A 24,041-nucleotide genomic window follows, 5' to 3' on the forward strand; every position below is an offset into this window, starting at 1 on the left:
CATAAAAAGGAATGAAATAATGCCATTTGTGACAGCATGAATGGACCTGGAGGGTAGTATGCTAAGTGAAATAAGTCAGACTAAGAAAGACAAATAGTATATGTTTTTACTTTTATATGTGGAATCTAAAAAACAAAACAATCAAATACAACAAAACAGAAACAGACTCACAACAGAGAACAAACTAGTGGTTGCCAGAGGGAAGGGTTGCAAAATAGGTGAAGGGGATTAAGAGGCACAAACTACCAGTTTTAAAATAAGTCATAGGCATGTGATGTACAGCACAGGGAACATAGTCAATAATATCATAGTAACTTTGTATGGTGCATAACCTATAAAAGTATCAAATCACTATGTTTTACAGCTGAAATTAATATAAGTAAACTATATTTCAATTAAAAGTAATCACTGATGACAGACCACCTTAAGAAATATAATAACGAAAAAGTTTGAAATACTGTGAGAATTACCAAAATGTGACACAGAGACATAAAGTGAGCAAATGCTATTGGGAAAATGGTGCCAATAGACTTGCTCGACTCATGGTTGCCACAAATCTTCAATTTGAAAAAAAATGCAATATTTGTGAAGTGCAATTAAGTGAAGCACAATAAATCGAGGCGTGCCTGTACATATTAAAAGGAGAAAAGTATAAATTTTTAATAAATATAAGCATTTAACAGTAGAATGTCAAAAAAAGAGAATAAAGTCCAACAAATAGAAGAAAAAATGAGTCATCTTATCCAGGAGCAAAGCATACCTTTCACTTATTCAAGTTTTCAGGAATTTTGAGTTTTCCACATACAGATTTTCTTGTTAATTTTATAGCAAATTATTTTTAAAACTTTTGTTGCTATTTTGTACAGGATCTTCTCTTTATTATGTTTTATAAGAGGGTATTGTTTCTATAGTTGGATTTTAGTATGCTACCTTCTAAATTATTTTATTCTTTGTATTAATTTTAATGTTGATTTTCTTAGGCATTCCAGGTTATATTATCATATAATCTAAAATAGAGATTATTTTACTTCTTCCTTTCCAATTTTTATAACCTCTAATTGTTTGTACTTGTCTAACTGCATTACTAAAACATCCTATAGTGTTAAAAATAGTGGAGGGGATGAGCATCCTTGCTTTCTTCCTAACTTTAGTGACAATGTCTCTTGGTGTTTCCCTATTAAATAAAATCCCAGATTTTATATATATATATAATATTATTATTATATATATTATACATACATATATAACATATATCATTAAAGAAGTATGAATTCATTCAATATTTTATAAATTTATTTTATCAGGAATAGGTGTTTAATTTTTTAATATTTTTATTGAAATATAAATATAGAAAAGCATACAAATTACAGCTGTGTCTTTCTTTAGTAATGACATTTAATTTTTTCTTCCAATTTTGAGACATAATTGACATACAGCACTGTATAAGTTTCAGGTGTACCGCATAATGACTTGACTTAGATACATCATGAAATGTTCATCAAATAAGTTTAGTGAACATCCATCATCTCATACAGATACAAAATAAAATAGAAAAATTTTTTTCTTTTGATGAGACCTCTTAGGTTTCGCTTTTTTAACAACTTTCATATATAACATACAACAGTGTTAATTATATTTATTATGTTGTACATTACATCCCTAGTACTTATTTATCTTATAACTGGATGGTTCTACCTTTTGACAGCCTTCATCCAATTCCCCCTCCTTCCACTCCCTGTCTCTGGTAACCATAAATTTGATCATTTTTTCTATGAGTTTTTTGTTATTTTGAAGTATAATTGACCTACCACATTTTGTTAGTTCCTATTACACAACATAGTGATTTGGTATTTCTATACATTTCAAAATGATCACCACAATGAGTCATAGTTATTGACTGTATTCCTCACATGACTCATTTATTTTGCAACTGGAGGTTTGTTAATCTTAATCTCCCCCACCTATTTCTTTCCTCACGCCAAACTCTCCTCTCTTGCTACCGTTTGTTTGTTCTCTGTATTTGTAACTCTGTTTCTGTTTTGTTATATTTGTTCATTTGTTTTGTATTTTAGATTCCACATATAAGTGATTCACAACAGTATTTGTCTTTCTCTGTCTGACTTATTTTACTTAGCATGATACACTCTAGGTCTACCCATGTTGTTGCAAATGACAAGATTTCATTCTTTTCATGACTGAAAAATATCCCTCTGTGTGTGTGTGTGTGTGTGTGTATGTGTGTGTGTACCACATCTTAATCCTTTCATCTATTAATGGGCACTTAGGTTGCTTCCAAACCTTGCCTATTGTAAATAAAGCTGCAATAAACATAGAGGTGCACATATCCTTTCTAATTAGTGTCTATGCTTTCTTTGGATAAATATCCAGGAGTGGAATTACAAGATCAATTTATTTTTAATTTTTTGGGGCACCTTCATAGTGGAAAACCACTATGCCTTCCATAGTGGCTGCATCAATGTACATTCCCACTGAATGGAAAGAAATTTTTGTTTCTGGATTTTTTTATTATTGTGTTTCATTCTCAATACGAAATGCACAATCAAGTATACTGTGTGGGGATCTATGCACTGTAAGAATTTTTCTTCATCAGGTCACTCCATGTCACCCCCTAAGTGGAGACATAATTGAGCAGTACTCCTTGCCCAAATAGTACCAACCAATCATCTGACCCTGTCTATGAAACAGGCCTGAATTCTGTCCTACTCCATTAGTTGGTTTTAGATATTCCCCTCCTACTCCGTAAGACCATATATGTGGGTTGAGAGAAAGGCATTGTTGCAACATAGGAATTCTTGGTTCCCCATTTATCCAATTCACTTAGGCCTTTTGGACAGTTCAAGGCTGATTTCCCAAATATACCTCTTCCATTGTAAAATGGACTGTCACATCCCTCACCCAATCCTAGGAATCAATGAATATGATGACATCCAATTCATGCTGGACAGGTCAAGTCACAGTCACTTGGTGCCCCATCGTTAGGTGTTCAGTCTCCTCAAGGGCCCATTAGCATACCAGAAGTTACTTTGGAAATGGAGAGCAGCTGTTGTTCCTCCCTTATGGGGCTTTCCAATAGAGTATTCTTAAACTACCAAATACATTAAGCTCTAGCAGATCACAGATACCAAATGGTAGGGTAGGCTGCACTTGGACTTAGGGAAGAGACCTTTTTTTCTCTAGGCTCTACACAAAAGTGGCAGAATTTTGGATAACCTAAAAAACTGATTTGGAACAGTAATTTCTAGGGCCTTATATACTATTATCTAAATCCAAAAGCGCCCACCAAGTGACATGACACTTTCTTAATAAGGAGAAATACAAAAGTTTACATTTTACCTTAGAGGAGATGCCCCTCCATCCCCAGACCATTAGACCTTCAAAATCATCACATATAGGGCCAGGTCCTAGATATTTATGGGATAAAGCCTTAGGACACATGAGTCTCTGACATATGAATCTTATGAGCTATATAGCTACTTGCCACTTCTGCTCACCAGATGAGAGTTGGAAGACCTCAGAAAGTGTCCTTACTTGGAAATAGGGTCTTTGAAGACGTAATTAGTTAAGAATTTTGCGACGAAATCATCCTTAATTTAGGGTGGGCCCTAAAATCAAATGACTGGTGTCCTTATAAAAGAAGAAGAGAGGATACAGAGACACAGAGGAAAAGGCCATGTAAAGACAGAGAAAGAGATTGGAGTTATCCTGCCAAAAATCAAGGAACATTAGGAGGCACCGGAAGCTGGAAAAGGCAAAGAAGGATTCTCTTCCAGAGCCTTCAGAGAGAGAATGGCCCAACCAAGACTTCTGGCGTGCAAACTGTGAATTAGTAAATTTCTGTTGTTTTAAGCTACCCAGTTTATACAACGTTGTTATGGCAGCCCTAGAAAGCTATACCAGGTGTTAGGGTCATACTCTTTCCTATCAGGGCTTTGACTTTAACAAATAAGACCTTTCAAACTATGTGTTCAGTCTCCTTATAAAAAGATCCTGGGCCTATTTTTAGCACAGTCTGCCCTAGAGCTGCAGAAGTTAAGAGTTCCTTTAAAGTTGTTTTAGAGGGCCTCTGGAATGCCTTAAATCAGTAATGAACTGTTCTAAGTTGATCATTTTATTTTCATACAGTCTCTGTGTTTTGGTAGGTGAAATAATGCTCCCTCCAAAACTGTCTATGCCTTAATCCTCAGAACCCATAAATATATTACCTGATATTACAAAAAAAGACTTTTTAGATGTAATTAAGGTTTGTTGAGATGGAGAGAGTATCCTGGATTATCCAAGTGGGCCCCATCTGAACATACGAGTCCTTAAGAGTGATGAACCTTTCCCAGCTGTGGTTAGAAAGAGGTTTGATGATGGAAGTAAGTCAAAGAGATGCTAAATTATTGTCTTTATAGATGGAGGAAGGTGGCTACAAGCTTAGAAATGTATAAAGCCTATAAAATCTGAAAAAGGCAAGAAAAGTTCTCCTCTAGAGCTACCAGAAAGTAATGCAACCCTGTAGTATTTTGATTTTATCCCAGTGAGACCTGTGTTGGACTTCTGGCCTACAGAACTGTAAGACAATACATTTGTGTTGTTTCAAACTACCAAATTTGTCATAATTTAAATTGGAATAGCAAATAACACAAGTGGCATCAAAGCAAGCTATTTTATTCCATCATCATTATAATTATCATTGCCCTTTATGAATTAAGCACCACAAATATTCGATCTCCTGTTGGCCTGCCTTTCCATTAGCCCCTCATCCTAATTAATCAAAGAATGTTTGAGTAATTTTGATGTCACCACATGATAGGGTTTAATACTTCACTTGACACCTTCACTGGGTCCTTTGATTTTAGATAGGAGATAACCCAACTCTAAAATCCCATCCTGAAGGTCTACAGTCTAGAACAAGGGTCAACAAACTTTTTATGCAGGGATAGAGAGCAAATATGTTAGGCTTTGCAGGCATATAGTTCTGTCACAACTGTTCAGCTTTGCTTTTGTAGTAAGAAAACCACAGAAAAACATGTTAATGCATGAGCATGGCTGTGTTCCAGGAAATCATTTTACAAAAACAGGCAGTACACTAGATTTGTCCCATGGGCTACAGTTTCCTATCCCTGATCTAGAACAATTCTGATACTATTATCTTAACTGGGGTTCTGTAGAAAATAGACTGAGGCAAGGCCTAAGTGCTAATGTCTCACTAAGAAGTATAATCTCAGGGCTGCAATAATAAAGGAAAAGTGAAGTAAAGCAAAGAAGTAAAAGATGATTCATTATCATACTAACCACTATTTCTTGGGGAGAAGCAGGGGAGAAGCAATAACCTAGCAGGTGTATTTACTTGGCTTGCAGGATGTCTCTAACAGCTTACAGGGAAAAACCATGATTCAGAATAGCCCAACCATAGGAAGGGAGGGAGAATTTATTTCTTGTGTCTTGTCTAATAATATTGGTCAAGGTTTTCTCCATGGGAAATTAACACCCCTTCACTCCAGGGCTGTGTCATTTGACCCCTTTGGCATCTGTTAGGGAAGCCAGATCTCATGCCTTATAGTATGGTACATTATCTAAATCCAGAATTAAAGAGAGGAGCCAAAGACTCTGGGTATAGCCAGTCAGCTTCAAAAAGTAGTACTGCATGAAGCTGATTAACCCTGCCAAAACTGAGATGAAGCAAGTAGCCAAGGGTTTGAGAGATATGCAAAGCTGAGAGAATCTAAGGAAATGTACACAGTAACATGCCCAATACAGGCACCTCTCAGTCCAAGATCACCCTCTTGTATTTGATGGGCTAATATGCAGTTTCTTTAGTAAATGGTGTCTCAGGGACAGGGGGTTCTATTTTCTGATTTTATGATACTATTTTGTTTCAGCAGGAACCTTAACATCAGTAATTTGTTCCTTCTTTCACTGCACCAACAAGCCTCCATGAAAGTTTTCCCCTTCCAGGTTGAATTTATCCCAGAAATGCAAAAATGTTTACATTAGAAAATCTATTTACATATCTCAACAAATAATTAAGGAACAGTCATTTTGTAGTGTAAGTACCTGACAGTTAGCTTTTTAAATTGCAATGTAAGTGCCTGACACTAAGCTTTTGATTACTGAGGCATCTATTGCAAAGACCTCCATCTGAAATAAACCCATTGCCAGCTACACTACCAGGATGAGCCACCCAGGAAGTTTCTTTTTTTTTTTTTCTTAAGAAAGCTCTGGTTGACTTAGATAAACTGGCCATTTGACTGACTGCTTGCATTTCCCTTCTTGCACTTTAATTCCTCCTCTTGTTTTAAATTTACCAATAAAGTGAACCTGCAAAACCATAGGTATCCCACCCCGATCTCAATAAAACTCCAGGTCCATGTTCCCTCCCTCCCTCCCTCCCTCCCTCCTGCTCTCTCTCTCTCTCTCTTTCTCTTTCTCTCTCTCTCTCTCTCTCTCTCTCTCTCTCTCTCTCTCTCTCTCTCTCCACCCCCCTCCCCTCTCTCTCTCTGTCTCCCCCTCCCTATTTCCCTCTCTCCCTGACCACGACATCCCTGTGTGGCCCCAGGCATGCCATGAACTCTCCAGGAGCTATGAGTCATAAACCATGTTTTTCAAAGTTCTCAGATAGTTGTTGCTGAGGTGCGTCTTGCAATCATAGTAAGAATCACAAGGGCTGTTCCAGCCACAACACTGGCTTCAAAAGGGTTAACATTTGTGAAGACTCACCCAATTGAGTGTCACCAGGCATTTCTATTATCACTGTCAATACCATCTTTATCAATAGGCTGAGACTGGTACAAAACACATCTTGATACTATAGAAAAGCATTAAATAAAATTCCACACCATTCATAATGTAAAGCCCTTGGAATACTGGAAAGAGGTGGAAACTTTCTAACTTCATCAATCAAAGGCCTGCAGCAAACATCTTAAAGTTGAAACCTCGGAGGCACTTGCTTTGCAGTTAGAAACAAAAGGAAGTTCCCATTAAAACAATTTATATTCAGCACTACACTGGGTTCCTATCCAACAAAACAAATATATTTATTTTAAGGCAAGTCAAGGAAAATTTAAACACAAAAATTTTCCCTGCCCTTTGGCCTCCTCTCTCCCCTCTACTGTGCTTTGTGCACCTGCATTACGCATTGACCAACCCCTCCCACAACAGCAGAAATACCTGCTCAACGATAAAGAGCAACATTCTCCTAGCACCAACTAGCCAACTCCTTAAAAGATAACATTCCGGGGGGGGGACCTTGAAGATGGCGGAAGAGTAAGACGCGGAGATCGCCTTCCTCCCCACGGATACACCAGAAATACATCTACACGTGGAACAACTCCTACAGAACACCTACTGAAGGCTGGCAGAAGACCTCAGACCTCCCAAAAGGCAAGAAACTCCCCACGTACCTGGGTAGGGCAAAAGAAAAAAAGAAAAAACAGAGACAAAAGAATAAGGACGGCACCTGCACCAGTGGGAGGGAGCTGTGAAGGAGGAAAAGTTTCCACACACTAGGAAGCCCCTCCGCGGGAGGAGACTGCGGGAGGCGGTGGGGGGAGCTTCGGGACCGCAGAGTAGTGCACAGCGACGGGTGCGGAGGGCAAAGCGGGGAGATTCCTGCATAGAGGATCGGTGCCGACCCGCACTCACCAGCCCGAGAGGCTTGTCTGCTCACCCGCCGGGGCGGGCGGGGCTGCGAGCTGAGGCTCGGGTTTCGGTTTTGGACGGAGCACAGGGAGAGGACTGGGGTTGGCGGCTTGAACATAGCCTGAAGGGGTTAGTGCACCACGACTAGCCGGGAGGGAGTTCGGGGAAAAGCCTGCACCTGCCGAAGAGGCAAGAGACTTTTTCTTCCCACTTTGTTTCCTGGTGCGCGAGGAGAGGGGTTTAAGAGCTCTGCTTAAAGTAACTCCAGAGACGGGCGCGAGCTGCGGCTAAAACCGCGGACCCCAGAGACGGGCGGGAGACGCTAAGGCTGCTGCTGCCGCCACCAAGGGGCCTGTGTGCGAGCACAGGTCACTCTCCACACCCCTCTTCCGCGGAGCCTGTGCAGCCCGCCACTGCCAGGTTCCCGGGATCCAGGGACAACTTCCCCGGGAGTACGCACGGCAGGCCTCAGGCTGGTGCAACGTCACGCCGGCCTCTGCCGCAACGTCATACTGCCTCTGCCGCCGCAGGCCCGCCCCGCACACAGCACCCCTCCTTCCCCCATCCCCCAACCCCCGGCCTGAGTGAGCCGGAGCCCCCGAATCAGCGGCTCCTTTAACCCCGTCCTGTCTGAGCAAAAACAGACGCCCTCCAGCGACCTACACGCAGAGGCAGGGCCAAATCCAAAGCTGAGCTCCTGTGAGCTGTGAGAACAAAGAAGAGAAAGGGAAATCTCTCCCAGCAGCCACAGAAGCAGCGGATTAAAGCTCCACAATCAACTTGATATACCCTGCATCTGTGGAATACCTGAATAGACAAGGAATGATCCCAAATTGAAGAGGGGGAATTTAGGAGCAAGATCTATGATTATTTTCCCTTTTCCTCTTTTTGTGAATGTGTACGTGTATGTTTCTGTGTGAGATCTTGTCTGTATACTCTTGCTTCCACCATTTGTCCTAGGGCTCTATCCGTCCATGGTTTGTTAAAAAACTTTTTTTCTTAATAATTAATTTTAATTGTAATAACTTTATTATACTTTACCTTCGTTCGTTCTTTCTTTCTTTCCTTCCTTCCTTCCCTCTTTTAGACAACGAATCACCCCAAATTGAGGAGGTGGTCTCTGAGAGCAAGATTTATGATTTTTCCCCCTTTACCTCTTTTTGTGAACGTGTATGTGTATGCTTCTGTGTAAGATTTTCTCTGTATAGCTTTGCTTCCAACATTTGTCCTAAGGTTCTATCCGTCCCTTTTTTTTTTTCTAAATATTTTTTAATTCAATAACTATATTATACTTTATTTTTACTGTATCTTCTTTCTTTCTGTCTTTTTTCCTTCTTTCCCTCCTTCCTTCCTTCCTTCCTCCCTCCCTCCTTTCTTTCCTTCTTTGCTTCTTTCTTCCTTCCTTCCTTTCCCCCTTTCCTTCTTTCTTTCCTCATACTTCTACTAATTCTCTCTACTTTTTCTCCCTTTTATTCTGAGCCGTGTGGATGAAAGGCTCTTGGTGCTCCAGCCCAGGAGTCAGGGCTCTGCCTCTGAGGTAGGAGAGCCAACTTCAGGACACTGGTCAACAAGAGACCTCCCAGCTCCACATAATATTAAACGGTGGAAATCTCCCAGAGACCTCCATCTTAACACCAGCACCCAGCTTCACTCAACGACCAGCAAGCCACAGTGCTGGACAACCTATGCCAAACAACTAGCAAAACAGGAACACAACCCCACCCATTAGCAGAGAGGCTGCCTAAAATCATAATAAGGCCACAGACACCCCAAAACACACCACCAGACGTGAACCTGCCCACTACAGAGACAAGATCCAGCCTCATCCAGCACAACACAGGCACTAGTCCCCTCCACCAGGAAGCCTACACAACCCACTGAAACAACCTTAGCCACTGGAGACAGACATCAAAAACAACGGGAACTACGAACGTGCAGCCTGCAAAAAGGAGACCCCAAACACAGTAAGATAAGCAAAATGAGAAGACAGAAAAACACACAGCAGATGAAGGAGCAAGATAAAAACCCACCAGACCTAACAAATGAAGAGGAAATAGGCAATCTACTTGAAAAAGAATTCAGAATAATGATAGTAAGGATGATCCGAAATCTTGGAAGTAGAATGGACAAAATGCAAGAAACAGTTAACAAGGACCTAGAAGAAATAAAGATGAAACAAGCAATGATGAACAACGCAATAAATGAAATTAAAAGTACTCTAGATGGGATCAATAGCAGAATAACTGAGGCAGAAGAACGGATAAGTGACCTGGAAGATAAAATAGTGGAAATAACTACTGCAGAGCAGAATAAAGAAAAAAGAATGAAAAGAATTGAGGACAGTCTCAGAGACCTCTGGGACAACATTAAACGCACCAACATTCGAATTATAGGGGTTCCAGAAGAAGAAGAGAAAAAGAAAGGGACTGAGAAAATATGTGAAGAGATTATAGTTGAAAACTTCCCTAATATGGGAAAGGAAATAGTTAATCAAGTCCAGGAAGCATAAAGAGTCCCATAGAGGATAAATACAAGGAGAAATACGCCGAGACACATATTAATCGAACTGTCAAAAATTTAATACAAAGAAAACATATTAAAAGCAGCAAGGGAAAAATAACACACAACAGAATCCCCATAAGGTTAACAGCTGATCTCTCAGCAGAAACCCTACAAGCCAGAAGGGACTAGCAGGACATACTGAAAGTGATGAAGGAGAAAAACCTGCAACCAAGACTACTCTACCCAGCAAGGATCTCATTCAGATTTGATGGAGAAATTAAAACCTTTACAGACAAGCAAAAGCTGAGAGAGTTCACCATCAAATCAGCTTTACAACAAATGCTAAAGGACCTGCTCTAGGCAAGAAACACAAGAGAAGGAAAAGACCTACAATAACAAACCCAAAACAATTAAGAAAATGGGAATAGGCCCATACATATCAATAATTACCTTAAATGGAAATGGATTAAATGCTCCCACCAAAAGACACAGACGGGTTGAATGGATACAAAAACAAGACCCATATATATGCTGTCTACAAGAGACCCACTTCAGACCTAGAGACACAAACAGACTGAAAGTGAGGGGATGGAAAAAGATATTCCATGCAACTGGAAACCAAAACAAAGCTGGAGTAGCAATTCTCATATCAGACAAAATAGACTTTAAAATAAAGACTATTAGAAGACACAAAGAACAACACAAAATTATGACCAAGGGATCAATCCAAGAAGACGATATAACAATTATAAATATTTATGCACCCAACATAAAAGCACCTCAATACATAAGGCAAATAGTAACAGCCATAAAAGGGGAAATCGACAGTAACACATTCATACTAGGGGACTTTAACACCCCACTTTCACCAACGGACAGATCATCCAAAATGAAAATACATAAGGAAACACAAGCTTTAAATGATACAATAAACAAGATGGACTTAATGGATATTTATAGGACATTCGATCCAAAAACAATAGAATACACATTTTTCTCAAGTGCTCATGGAACATTCTCCAGGATAGATCATATCTTGTGTCACAAATAAAGCCCTGATAAATTTAAGAAAATTGAAATTGTATCAAGTATCTTTTCCGACCACAACACTATGAGACTAGATATCAATTACAGGAAAAGATCTGTAAAAAATACAAACACAAGGAGGCTAAACAATACACTACTTAATAACGAAGTGATCACTGATGAAATCAAAGAGGAAAATCAAAAAATACTTGGAAACAAATGACAATGGAGCCACGATGACCCAAACCTATGGGATGCAGCAAAAGCAGTTCTAACAGGGAAGTTTATAGCAATACAATCCCACCTTAAGAAACAGGAAACATCTCGAATAAACAACCTAACCTTTCACCTCAAGCAATTAGAGAAAGAAGAACAAAAAAACCCCAAAGCTAGCAGAAGGAAAGAAATCATAAAAATCAGATCAGAAATAAATGAATAAGAAATGAAGGAAACGATAGCAAAGATCAATAAAACTAAAAGCTGGTTCTTTGAGAAGATAAACAAAATAGATAAACCACTGGCCAGACTCATCAAGAAAAAAAGGGAGAAGACTCAAATCAACAGAATTAGAAATGAAAAAGGAGAAGTAACAACTGACACTGCAGAAATAAAAAAAATCATGAGAGATTACTACAAGTAACTCTATGCCAATAAAATGGACAATCTGGAAGAAATGGACAAATTCTTAGAAATGCACAACCTGCCAAGACTGAATCAGGAAGAAATAGAAAATATGAACAGACCAATCACAAGCACTGAAATTGAAACTGTGATTAAAAATCTTCCAACAAACAAAAGCCCAGGACCAGATGGCTTCACAGGTGAATTCTATCAAACGTTTAGAGAAGAGCTAACACCTACCCTTCTCGAACTCTTCCAAAATATAGCAGAGGGAGGAACACTCCCAAATCCCTTCTACAAGGCCACCATCACCTTGATACCAAAACCAGACAAGGATGTCACAAAGAAAGAAAACTACAGGCCAATATCACTGATGAACATAGATGCAGAAATCCTCAACAAAATACTAGTAAACAGAATCCAACAGCACATTAAAAGGATCATACACCATGATCAAGTGGGGTTTATTCCAGGAATGCAAGGATTCTTCAATATACGCAAATCTATCAATGTGATAAACCACATTAACAAATTGAAGGAGAAAAACCATATGATCATCTCAATAGATGCAGAGAAAGCTTTTGACAAAATTCAACACCCATTTATGATAAAAACCCTGCAGAAAGTAGGCATAGACGGAACCTTCCTCAACATAATAAAGGCCATATATGACAAGCCCACAGCAAACATCATCCTCAATGGTGAAAAACTGAAAGCATTTCCACTAAGATCAGGAACAAGACAAGGTTGCCCACTCTCACCACTCTTATTCAACATAGTTTTGGAAGTTTTAGGCACAGCAATCAGAGAAGAAAAGGAAATAAAAGGAATCCAAATCGGAAATGAAGAAGTAAAGCTGTCACTGTTTGCAGATGACATGATACTATACATAGAGAATCCTAAAGATGCTACCAGAAAACTACTAGAGCTAATCAATGAATTTGGTAAAGTAGCAGGATACAAAATTAATGCACAGAAATCTCTGGCATTCCTATATACTAATGATGAAAAATCTGAAAGTGAAATCAGGAAAACACTCCCATTTACCATTGCAACAAAAAGAATAAAATATCTAGGAATAAACCTACCTAAGGAGACGAAAGACCTGTATGTAGAAAATTATAAGACACTGATGAAAGAAATTAAAGATGATACAAATAGATGGAGAGATATACCATGTTCCTGGATGGGAAGAATCAACATTGTGAAAATGACTCTACTACCCAAAGCAACCTACAGATTCAATGCAATCCCTATCAAACTACCACTGGCATTTTTCACAGAACTAGAACAAAAAATTTCGCAATTTGTACGGAAACACAAAAGACCCTGAATAGCCAAAGCAATCTTAAGAACGAAGAAAGGAGCTGGAGGAATCAGGCTCCCTGACTTCAGACTATACTACAAAGCTACAGTAATCAAGACAGTATGGTACTGGCACAAAAACAGAAAGATAGATCAATGGAATAGGATAGAAAGCCCAGAGATAAACCCACGCACATATGGACACCTTATCTTTGATAAAGGTGGCAGGAATGTACAGTGGAGAAAGGACAGCCTCTTCAATAAATGGTGCTGGAAAAACTGGACAGGTACATGTAAAAGTATGAGATTAGATCACTCCCTAACACCATACACAAAAATAAGCTCAAAATGGATTAAAGACCTAAATGTAAGGCCAGAAACTATCAGTGGAAACTGAACTGACTATTCAATAAATGAATTATTCATATGTAAAAATGAAAGTATACCCTTATTTCAAACCAACATAAAATAAATTACACATAGATTAAAATCGAATTGTGAAATGGAAAGCCTTAAAACTGATAGAAAAAAATAGAATTATATTTTCCCTCAGGAAGGGAAAGATGTACTGGGTAGCAAACGAAATGCAGGAGTCAAATAAAAAGACTGAAAAGGCTGAGTATATTCAAATCAAGAATTTGTATGTGACAAAATGCTACAGATGGAAAAACTAGTCAACAGGAAGTCAAGTGATTTATTTAAGGTTATATGCTAATAAGCAGTGGAGCCACAATTCAAACACAGTCTTCTGCCTGTAATACTAATTTATTTTGCATTCCTTTTAATTTTTAATTACATAATTAACACACATTATATTCTTTCATAAAAATTTGAACAACACAAGTAAAATAAGAATAACTTTGACCATTTTCCACAATTCTAATCACTAGTATCCTCCCCAGATTCATACATTTCCTTTTAGGCTTTTTTCCTTGAGTATTTGAATATATAAGTAAAAACACAAATTCATTATTCAAGTGGTTTTATACTACACTTAGTGTTCTGCATCTTTTCTTTTAAAAATGTGGCTTGAAGAACTTTCCTTATCATCACTGCCTTCCACAGTATTTATACATCACCATTCATTTATTCAATTTTCTATTAATAGATCTTTAGGCTGTTTTCAGTATTTCGACCTTTGGTCATATAAATAGGATAGATATCTGAAATGGATTTTCTATCTATCAACATGTTTTAAATGTTGATAACGAATTGCCCATACTGGTATGTATACCCATGATTGCTGCATCTAGATGCCCATTTTTCAATGCCTTTTCCATTACCTGATATCATTAATATTTTCAATTTTTAATATTTTGCCAGTCTAATGGGGGACAAGGGGCATACTTCATTTCCCTAGTGATTAGTAATGAGGCTGGTTCCTCCTCACTGCCAAACCCTTATCTTCAGAGGTAAGAGGCAACCACACCTTCAACTCTTAAAATCATCTTTTCTAGTAGACTTAGTTTCATATTTCTAATTATATTTATAATGCCATTTCTTGATTTATTAATTAGACATTGATTATTGATTTCCTATTATGATTTCCTATTATGATTTCCTATTATGAAAGATGAGGATTTAGCAAAAGATCTTTATATATTTTGCATATTCATTATTTGCCTGCTATATATCTAGAAAACACTGTCTCCCATTTTGTTGCCTGTCTCTTATCTTATGGCATATTCTTTAAAGCTTTCCTAAGGAGGTCCCTACTCCACAGTAACAACCTGTTTCTTATGGTTTCTTCTAAAACTCTCTGAGTTGCTATTTGAATATCTGTGTATTTTCTCTATCTGGAATTTACTTCTGTGAATGGCATAAGGTAGAGGTCTTATATTTTTTCCAAAATGGATACTAATTGGCCAAAGCCATTTATTCAATAGTTTATCATACCCTGAAACATCTTCTCAAAATATACAAAATTCTCCCAAACACCTGAACCATTTCTGGAATATCTGTTTAGATCTATTGGTCTTCTTATATTCCCCTGTACCAATATCACAATGTTATTCATTCTGAAAAAATGTTTTGCCTATTCTTAAACATTTCATTTTTCTTATGAATTTTAAAATCAGCTTGTAAATTCTTTAAAAATGTAAGTAAATTCTCTATACCCACTTTGATAAGAGTTTTTTTCATGAAAGGATGTTGAATTTTGCCAAATGCTTTTTTCTGCATCTATTGAGATGATCATGTGATTTTTATTTTTCCTTTTGTTAATGTTGTGTATCACATCAATTGATTTGCAAATGTTGAACCATCCTTGCATTCCTGGAATAAATCCCATTTGATCATAGTGCATCTTTTTTGCACGCTGTTGGATTCCGTTTCCTAATATTTTGTTGAGGATTTTTACATGTATATCCATCAGAGATATTGGCCTGTAATTTTCTTTTTTTTGTAATGTCTTTTTATGGTTTTTGGTATCAGGGTAGTGCTAGACCAGTAGAATGATTTTTGGAGTGTTCTGTCCTCTTCGATTTTTTTGCAATAGTTTGGGAATGATAGGTATAAGTTCTTTATATGTTTGTCAGAATTTTCCTACGAAGCTGTCCAATCCTAGACATTTTTGCTGCGAGGTTTCTTTTTTTTTTAATTACAAATGCAACTTCACTCCTAGTGATTGGTCCGTTCAAATTATGTTTCTTCTTGATCCAGTCCTGGTAGGTTGTATGTTTCTAGAAATTTGTCCATTTCATCTAGGTTGTCCAATTTGTTGGCATATAACTGTTGTATTATCTTATTATTCTGTATGTAGTATTCTCTCATGATTTTTTTGTGTCTCTGCAGTACTGGTTGTTATTTCTCCTCTCTAATTTCTTATTTTGTTTATTTGGGTCATCTCTCTTTTCTTCTTGGTGAGCCTGGCTAAAGGATTATCAATTTTGTTTATCTTTACAAAAAAACAGCTCTTGGTTTCACTGATCTTTTCTATTGTTTTTTAATCCCTATTTTATGTATTTCCTCTCTGATCTTTATTATTTCTTTCCTTCTACTAACTTTGGACTTTGTTTCTTTCTCTTTTTATAATTCCTTTAGGTGATAGGTTAGATTGTTTGAGATTTTTCTTGTTTCTTTATGAAAGCCTGTATCACTAAAAACTTCCCTCTTAGAACTGCTTTTGTTGTATTCCACTGATTTTGGAGTGTGGTGTTTCCATTTTCATTTGTCTCAAGGTATTTTCTGATTTACTCATTGACCCATTGGTATTTTGGTAGCATGTTGTTAAGTCTCCATGTTTGTTCTTTTCCCATTTTTCTCTTTGTAACTGATTTCTACTTTCATACTGCTGGGGTTTGAAAAACTGTTCGGTATAACTTCCATCCTCTTAAATTTGCTGAGACTTGTTTTCTGGCTTAGCTTTTGATCTATCCTCAACATAATAAAGGCTCTTTATAACAAACCCACAGCTAACATCATACTCAACAGTGAGAAGCTGAAAGCCTTTCCTATAAATTCAGGAATAAGACAAGGATACCCACTCTTGCCATTTCTATTTAACACAGTATTAGAAGTCCTAGCCACAGGAATCAGACAAGAAAAAGAATTAAAAGGAATTCAAATTGGAATGGAAGAAATAGTAACTGTCACTATTTGCAGATGACATGATACTTTATATAGAAAATCCTAGAGTCTCCACCCCAAAACTGTTAAAATAAACAAATTTAACAAAATTGCAGGATACAAGATTAATATAAAGAAATCTATTGCTTTTCTATACACTAACAATGAACTATCAGAAAGAGAAAGTAAAAACACAATCCGATTTAAAATCTCATCAAAAAGAATACCTAGAAATAAACAATCAAGGAGATAAAATATCTACACTCTGAAAAATTTAAAACATTGATAAAGGAAACTGAGAACGATACGAAGAAACATATCCTGTGCTCTTGAATTGGAAAAATTAATTATGTTAAAATGTCTATACACCCAAAGCAATATACAGATTTAATGCAATCCCTATCAAAATACCCAAGACATTTTTCACAGAACTAGAATATCCTAAAATTCATATAGAATCACAAAAGATGCTAAATTGCTAAAGCAATCTTGAGAAAAAAGAACAAAACTGGAGGTTATCATGCTCCAAGACTTCAGACTGTACTACAATGTTACAGTAATGAAAAAGTATGGTACTGTCACAAAACAAGACACATACATCAATGAAAAAGAACAGAGATTCCGGAAGTGAACCCTTGTACCTATGGTCAATTAATCTATGGCAAAGAAGGTAAAAATATAAAATGGAGAAAAGACAGTCTCTTCAACAAGTGGTTCTGGGAAAACTGGAGAGCTACATGTAGAACAGTGAGATCAGAACATTTCCTCACAGCATATACAAAAATAAACTCAAAATGGATTAAAGACCTAAATATAAGTCCTGAAACCATAAAACTCCTGGAAGAAAACATAGGCAGAACACTCTTGACATAAATTGTAGCAATATTTTTTGGATCTGCCTCCTAAGGCAAAAGAAACAAAGCAAAAATAAACAAATGGGGCCTAATTAAATTTAAAAGTTTTTGAACAGCTAAGGAAACCACTGACAAAATGAAAAGACAACCTATAGTATGGGAAAAAATATTTGTAAATGATATGGCAGACAAGAGGCTGATATTCAAAATATATAAACAGCTCATACAACTCAATATTTAAAAACAAACAATGTGATTAAAAAATGGGTAGAAGACCTGAATAGACATTTTTCCAAAGAAGACTTACAGATGGCCAACAGGCACATGACATTGCTAATTATGATCGACATTACTAATTATCAGAGAAATGCAAATCAAAACCACAATGAGATATCACCTCATACCTGTGAGAATGGCTGTCATCAAAAAGTCCATAAAAAGGGCTTCCCTGGTGGCACAGTGGTTGAGAGTCCGCCTGCCGATGCAGGGGACACAGGTTAATGCCCAGGTCCGGGAAGATCCCACATGCCGTGGAGCGGCTAGGCCCGTGAGCCATAGCCACTGGGCCTGCGTGTCTGGAGCCTGTGCTCCGCAACAGGAGAGGCCACAACAGTGAGAGGCCCGTGTACCACAAAAAAAAAAAAAAAAAAAGTCCATAAATAGGGCTTCTCTGGTGGCACAGTGGTTAAGAATCTGCCTGCCAATGCAGGGGATGCGGGTCCGAACCCTGGTCCAGGAAGATCCTACATGCAGCAGAGCAACTAAGCCCGTGTGCCACAACTACTGAGCCTGGGCTCTAGAGCCCGTGAGCCATAACTACTGAGCCCATGAGCCACAACTACTGAAGTCCATCGCCTAGAGCCTGTGCCCCGCAACAAGAGAAGTCACCACAATGAGAAGCCCATGCACCGCAATCAAGAGTAGCCCCTGTTCACTGCGACTAGAGAAAGCCCGCGTGCAGCAATGAAGACCCAAAGCAGCCAAAAATAAATAAATAATTATTTTTTTTAAAGCTATTAAAAAAAAAGTCCATAAATAACAAATGTTGGAGAGGATATGGAAAAAATGGAACTCTTGTACATTGTTGGTGGGAATGTAAATTGGTGTAGCCACTATGGAAAACAGTAAGGAGGTTTCTCAAAAAACTAAAAATAGAACAACCATATGATCCAGCAATTCCACTCCTGGGTATATCTCTTAAGAAAATGAAAACACGAACTCAAAAAAATACATGTACCCTAATCTTCATAGCAGCGTTATTTAAAATAGCTAAGATATGGAAGCAACCCAAGTGCCCATGAACAGATGAACAGATAAAAATGATGTGGTATATATACATATATGCACAATGAAATATTATTCAGCCATAGAAAGGAATGAAATCCTGCCATTTTCAGCAACATGGATGGACCTAGAGAATATTATGCTTAGTGAAATTATTCAAACACAAAAATATATATCACTTATATTTGGAATCTAAAAAATAATACAAATGAGTGTGTATAGCAAAACAGAAACAGATGCACAGATATAGAGAATAAACTAGTGATTACCAGATGGGAGCAGGAAGGGCAGAGGGGCAAGTTAGGGGTATGGGATTAAGAGATACAAACTGCTATGTATAAAATAGATAAGCAACAGGGATATATTGTACAGCACAGGGAATTAGAGCCATTATCTTTCAATAACTTTGAATGGAGTATAATCTGTAAACATACTTAATCACTATGTTGTACACCTGAAAGTAATATAATAATGTAAATCAACTATACTTCAATTAAAAAAGTAAATTCTAATGACATCTGATTGGAATTACACTGTATTTATAAATCAGTTTGAAGAAATTCAATGTTCTTTCTCTCACCATCAGGGGACTTGTCTTTCAGGTTCAGTATTTATTAGGCTAATTCAGTTTCTATCATTTAAAAATAAAGAACCAAACCCATACTAAATAATTTATTTAGGTGTTTTATATAGTACTTAGCAAAAATTATATACTTGAAGAGATAATATTTATAATGAAAGTGACACTCTAGAGATTTTCACATTATCAACTTTGTTTCTAATAATTAAAGGAAAATTATGAATAATCAAATTAATAAGGATTATTTCTGTAATCTTAGAACATTTTCTATATTATTACCTATTTATAAAATTAAGATTAGCTAATTTATGATTATTTAATATTGGTTGTTTATCATTACCATTACTGACTATCAGGGGCAAATGATTAATGATATTGACAATATTTTTAACTTCAGGCATTGAATATTTGAAAATTAAAGTTGTTCTATGTGTTACATGCCTTCCTCAAAATTCTAGAATTAAATATCAACTTTAGGTGAAACTAAAGACTCAATTTGGGACCATTATTAGTGTAAATAATATGTTCATTCATTTATTTGCTCATTCATTCATTCAACATATTTTAATTTTAGATTACACTGAATGCACTGTGCTAGATGTTAGGTATAAAATAATAGTAAGAAACACCTTTATTCAATAATAAGGAAAATAAATTCAAGAATAGTGGTATTGTAATACTCACTTTCCCTTCATCTCTTGGGCTATCACTTAAATGTACAACTGGACCTGGATGAGTCTTTGTGGATCTGTTAAATCAATTCAAAAGAGTAATTAAAAAAACATTAAAACACCTTACCGTTAGAGACTGAAACAAAGAAATTAAGATTATACTGGAATACACTCCCAATATTCTGGAGTTTAGCTTAGACTGATTTGAGTCTTTGGTTGTTTTTCTTTAAGACTACTTTTTTTTCTCCTACTAACTCTATTAAAGTAGGTCTATTTTTAAAAATCAGGTTTAAGGACATAGATCCACATAACAATGGGATTCTTTATTATCTTATATGCTTATATGTTTGTTGCCAGATCTGGTTCTCTGAAAATTTGACAATGAAGTTTTACTTATACAGCCACAAGGCTAATGCTGCAAACCTGTTTCAACCAAACTGCAAATTACATACCAAATTTAAAATTTCCTTTGACATGAAATCTCTGATTTTGCTCCTAAAGGAAAGTACAGTGGCTCCTTTTATTTACAAATAGACCCTTTCTAGTGATAGCCATCTTACAGAAAACTGAGCAACTAGGGAAACCTAGTTCACTGGTTCTGTCTCATTTATCTGGTTAACTAGGGTAATCAATAATAGTGTAAGAGCGTATTGTTAAAGGGATCTTTGCTCTGTTAATCTGACTTTAAATTTATTCTATTCTAATATCTGGCATGTTTCTTTTATATTTCCTACTTTAACTGATGTCACCATTGAGTATGAATATGTCATGGTTAAATATAACATGAACAGATATGACATAGATTTATTATTGCTCTTTTTTCCAAATCCTTTCTTCAACGACCTAATTGTGCCAGATTAACCCTAGTATAAGTATATTGACATAGTTATAATTTATTTCTTAAGCACACATGAAAATCATCAAATATTCTGCACAAAAAAATAATGAAGATTTAAATTTTAGAAATTCTTTGGACTCAGACAAAAGTGACAAATTAAGTAACTCCAGGTTCCCTAGATACTGACTCACCAGAGTAACTCAGAAAAATACATCTTTTTTAGATATTTTGTTAGTGGCTTTATCCTAAATTTTCTCACTTAAAAATGGAGATGATAGCAGTGTACCTACTGAATAACTGTGAGGGTTAAAATATACATATAGCATCTAACATAATGCCAAAACATAGTAGTCAATAAATAGTATGTATTATGATTGTTGTAAATCATTGGAATAATTAGAGTTACTATTTGCATTCTAGGATATGTGCAGGAAGAAAAGCCTTCATAAAACGTTTACAGGGTTTTTTGCAGTTCTTTTATGTTTATATGTAATACATTATTCACATATAAATGCAGTGCTTTATTACAGTATAAATGCCTCTGATAAAAGACAGTGTTTTTCAATTATCTTTTGGTAACTAATAGTATCCAACAAACCAAAAACCCTATCTGTCTTTTGGGTTTGATTGGAACAACAAATACCCAAAGTGTACACCATGATAAACTAGTGAATATATATAAGGTGTTTCACATAAAGACTGTCCCATATCAAAAAAAAAAAAGTTTGGGAAACCTTGAATTAAAATTAAATATTTTTATTTAATAATATTAAAGTTCTTTTACAGAACTTCTTAGAGCCATAATATGCAAATCACCATTGCAAATCTTCAATATTTTCCAAAATTTTGGTCCATAGAATCCTTTTTCATTGATCCCCTATTGAGGGAATCACTGAAATACACGTTGAGAAACACTAGTTAGACCATATGAAAGACTCTTCCATTTAGCTTATGACTCTATAAAACACTCAAGTTCAGGAAAAAAATTTACAATTAATCTTCAGTTATTTGTAATAACTTTTTCAGACTATAGAAGAGACTTCTTTTTAATTGTAAAAAAAAAAAAAAACCCTGAAACTCAGAAGATAACAAAAGTTAAGAGGAAAAATCTCTCATATTATTTCACTGCCTAGATATGACTGTTAACATTTTGATATTTTTTCTGACTTTTTCCCTAATATTAAATTTCCAAAAACTACCAAGCATTACTTGCAAAATTTACGGCCATTAGAAATTGACTTTAAAAAGCAACTGTGTACTCTGGATTCTATAAATCCCATAAAAATTACTTTAGATAGAATTATCAATGAAATTAACTTCATGGGATAGTCATCTAAACAATTTTTCTAATATCCCTATTTATTTCTCTCCCTCCCATTCACCAGAATGGCTTCTCGATAGTTTTCTTTGTGGACTTTCTCTTCCCTTATCTTAAATACTGGTATTCCTTTGTATTCTGTCCTAAACTGCAATGTGTTCCCATATTATATATGGTCATGAATTCAAGAGCCCACAGGAGCCAGGCAGGTACTGCAAATGAGTTCAACAGGCTGAATAAGAACTGTGCCAAACTGGATAGCACATTACCCACCTACAAAAGGAAAGTTGTTAGTTCCTGTTGATTACTGACTTCCATGCAAGAATACTGGACTGGGATTGTTTCATCAGGAATTTTTTCATGAAAAGCTGGAAATCCAAATTTTTATCTCTACTCTACCAGTTCTTAAATATTGGAAACTAATAATTCAGAATATATTTAAATACTCTGATGGGCAAACAAAACATATCTGTGAGTCAGAATTGGTTCACTGTCTACAAGTTTGCTACCTCATTTATATATACTTTTCATGCACAATCTCAAATATTCTTATAATTTCAATGACCATGTAAATTCTGATCTCATTAGGTTCAGATCCATATATCCTACATCCTACCATTCTCCCATACCAATTCCATTTGAATAACTTAAAAACACATACAACTCAACCTACCTAAAATTGAACTCATTATTTTACTCCCAACCTACTCCGCCTCCTGCATTCTTTCACTAAATGGCACCCTTATCAACACAGTTACTCAGGTCAAACGCTTTGGGTCACTCTTAATTCTTAATATATTATTCTTACATCTTCCCACAATACCCAAGTATTTGCCTCTTCTATCTTCTAACTATTTATTTAATATGTCAGCTTATCTTCACTCCTAAATCCACCCTAATTTTTACCAAGAATACAGTCTTTTCTCTTTTCAATGATTTCTCCATACCTGCATACAGAGTGGACTTCCTAAATGCAAATTTGGTCAAGTCAATTCTTTGCTTAAAACTCTTCAAAATCTAGCTCCTGACCTTAGATAAAGTCTAAATGCTCAAACTGGCTTACAAGCCTTTCATACTATATATTTTTATTATCTTCTCAACCTTATCTCTTGCCATCCTTTCCCCCAGCCTTTCCAACCAACTAAACTACTTAAAATTTCTGTGCATGGAACAAAAACTCTCACATTCTATCCTTTAAAACTTCTGTTCCCTCTTCCTGGAAGCCCTCTCCTCCAATTCTCCACTCACCTAACTGAAATTCATCCTTCAGATCTCATGGATGTAACTTCCTTCACAGATACTTCTCTGAGACTTCATGTCTATATTAGGTATCCTTCTTATAGAATTTTCACTTTATATTTCGAATATATTGTAATTGCCTTTTTACTTAATCTCACCTTTATTACACTGGAATCCCGAGAGGAGAGAAACTATGTCTTCTCAGTTTATACTTGTTTCCAGGAGCTAGCATATCATAGTGCTCAATAAATATATTTGAAGACTGTATGCCTTACATCTATGATTTAGTTCTAAATTTCATGCTCAAATTTTTAATCACATGTAGAAAAAACTGGTTATTTTTTTTCTTTTAAAGCTAGGGCTGTCCTTCAGAAACAGCTATTTCTGTGCTATAACCTGGAACATATTTTCCCATATAAAATTTTTTAATGTCAGTTTTGTTCTATACTACTATTTTATAAGGTATTCTACAAACATTACCGTTTCTACAAACATCACAAAAATGGCTTCTAGTTTCCAAATAACCAATATACACATTATGAGAACACAAACTATTTATAATTATGGGAACTGCCTACAATTACAATTAGGA

At 36.2% G+C, this 24,041-nt stretch overlaps 1 protein-coding gene across 2 annotated transcripts in view; it reads right to left on the reverse strand.

The window, feature by feature from the left end:
- The window catches only part of STXBP5L (syntaxin binding protein 5 like), a 405,174-nt gene that overhangs the window by 245,965 nt on the left and 135,168 nt on the right, over positions 1 to 24,041 (reverse strand). For both annotated transcript variants that reach the window (XM_032630474.1, XM_032630475.1), the window contains exon 6: positions 20,068 to 20,131. In XM_032630474.1, the coding sequence (XP_032486365.1) occupies positions 20,068 to 20,131 (64 nt within the window). The remainder of the gene's footprint in view (positions 1 to 20,067; positions 20,132 to 24,041) is intronic.

The sequence above is a fragment of the Phocoena sinus genome, chromosome 4 (assembly GCF_008692025.1).
Source record: "Phocoena sinus isolate mPhoSin1 chromosome 4, mPhoSin1.pri, whole genome shotgun sequence".
In the NCBI taxonomy this organism is placed as follows: Eukaryota; Metazoa; Chordata; class Mammalia; order Artiodactyla; family Phocoenidae; genus Phocoena; species Phocoena sinus.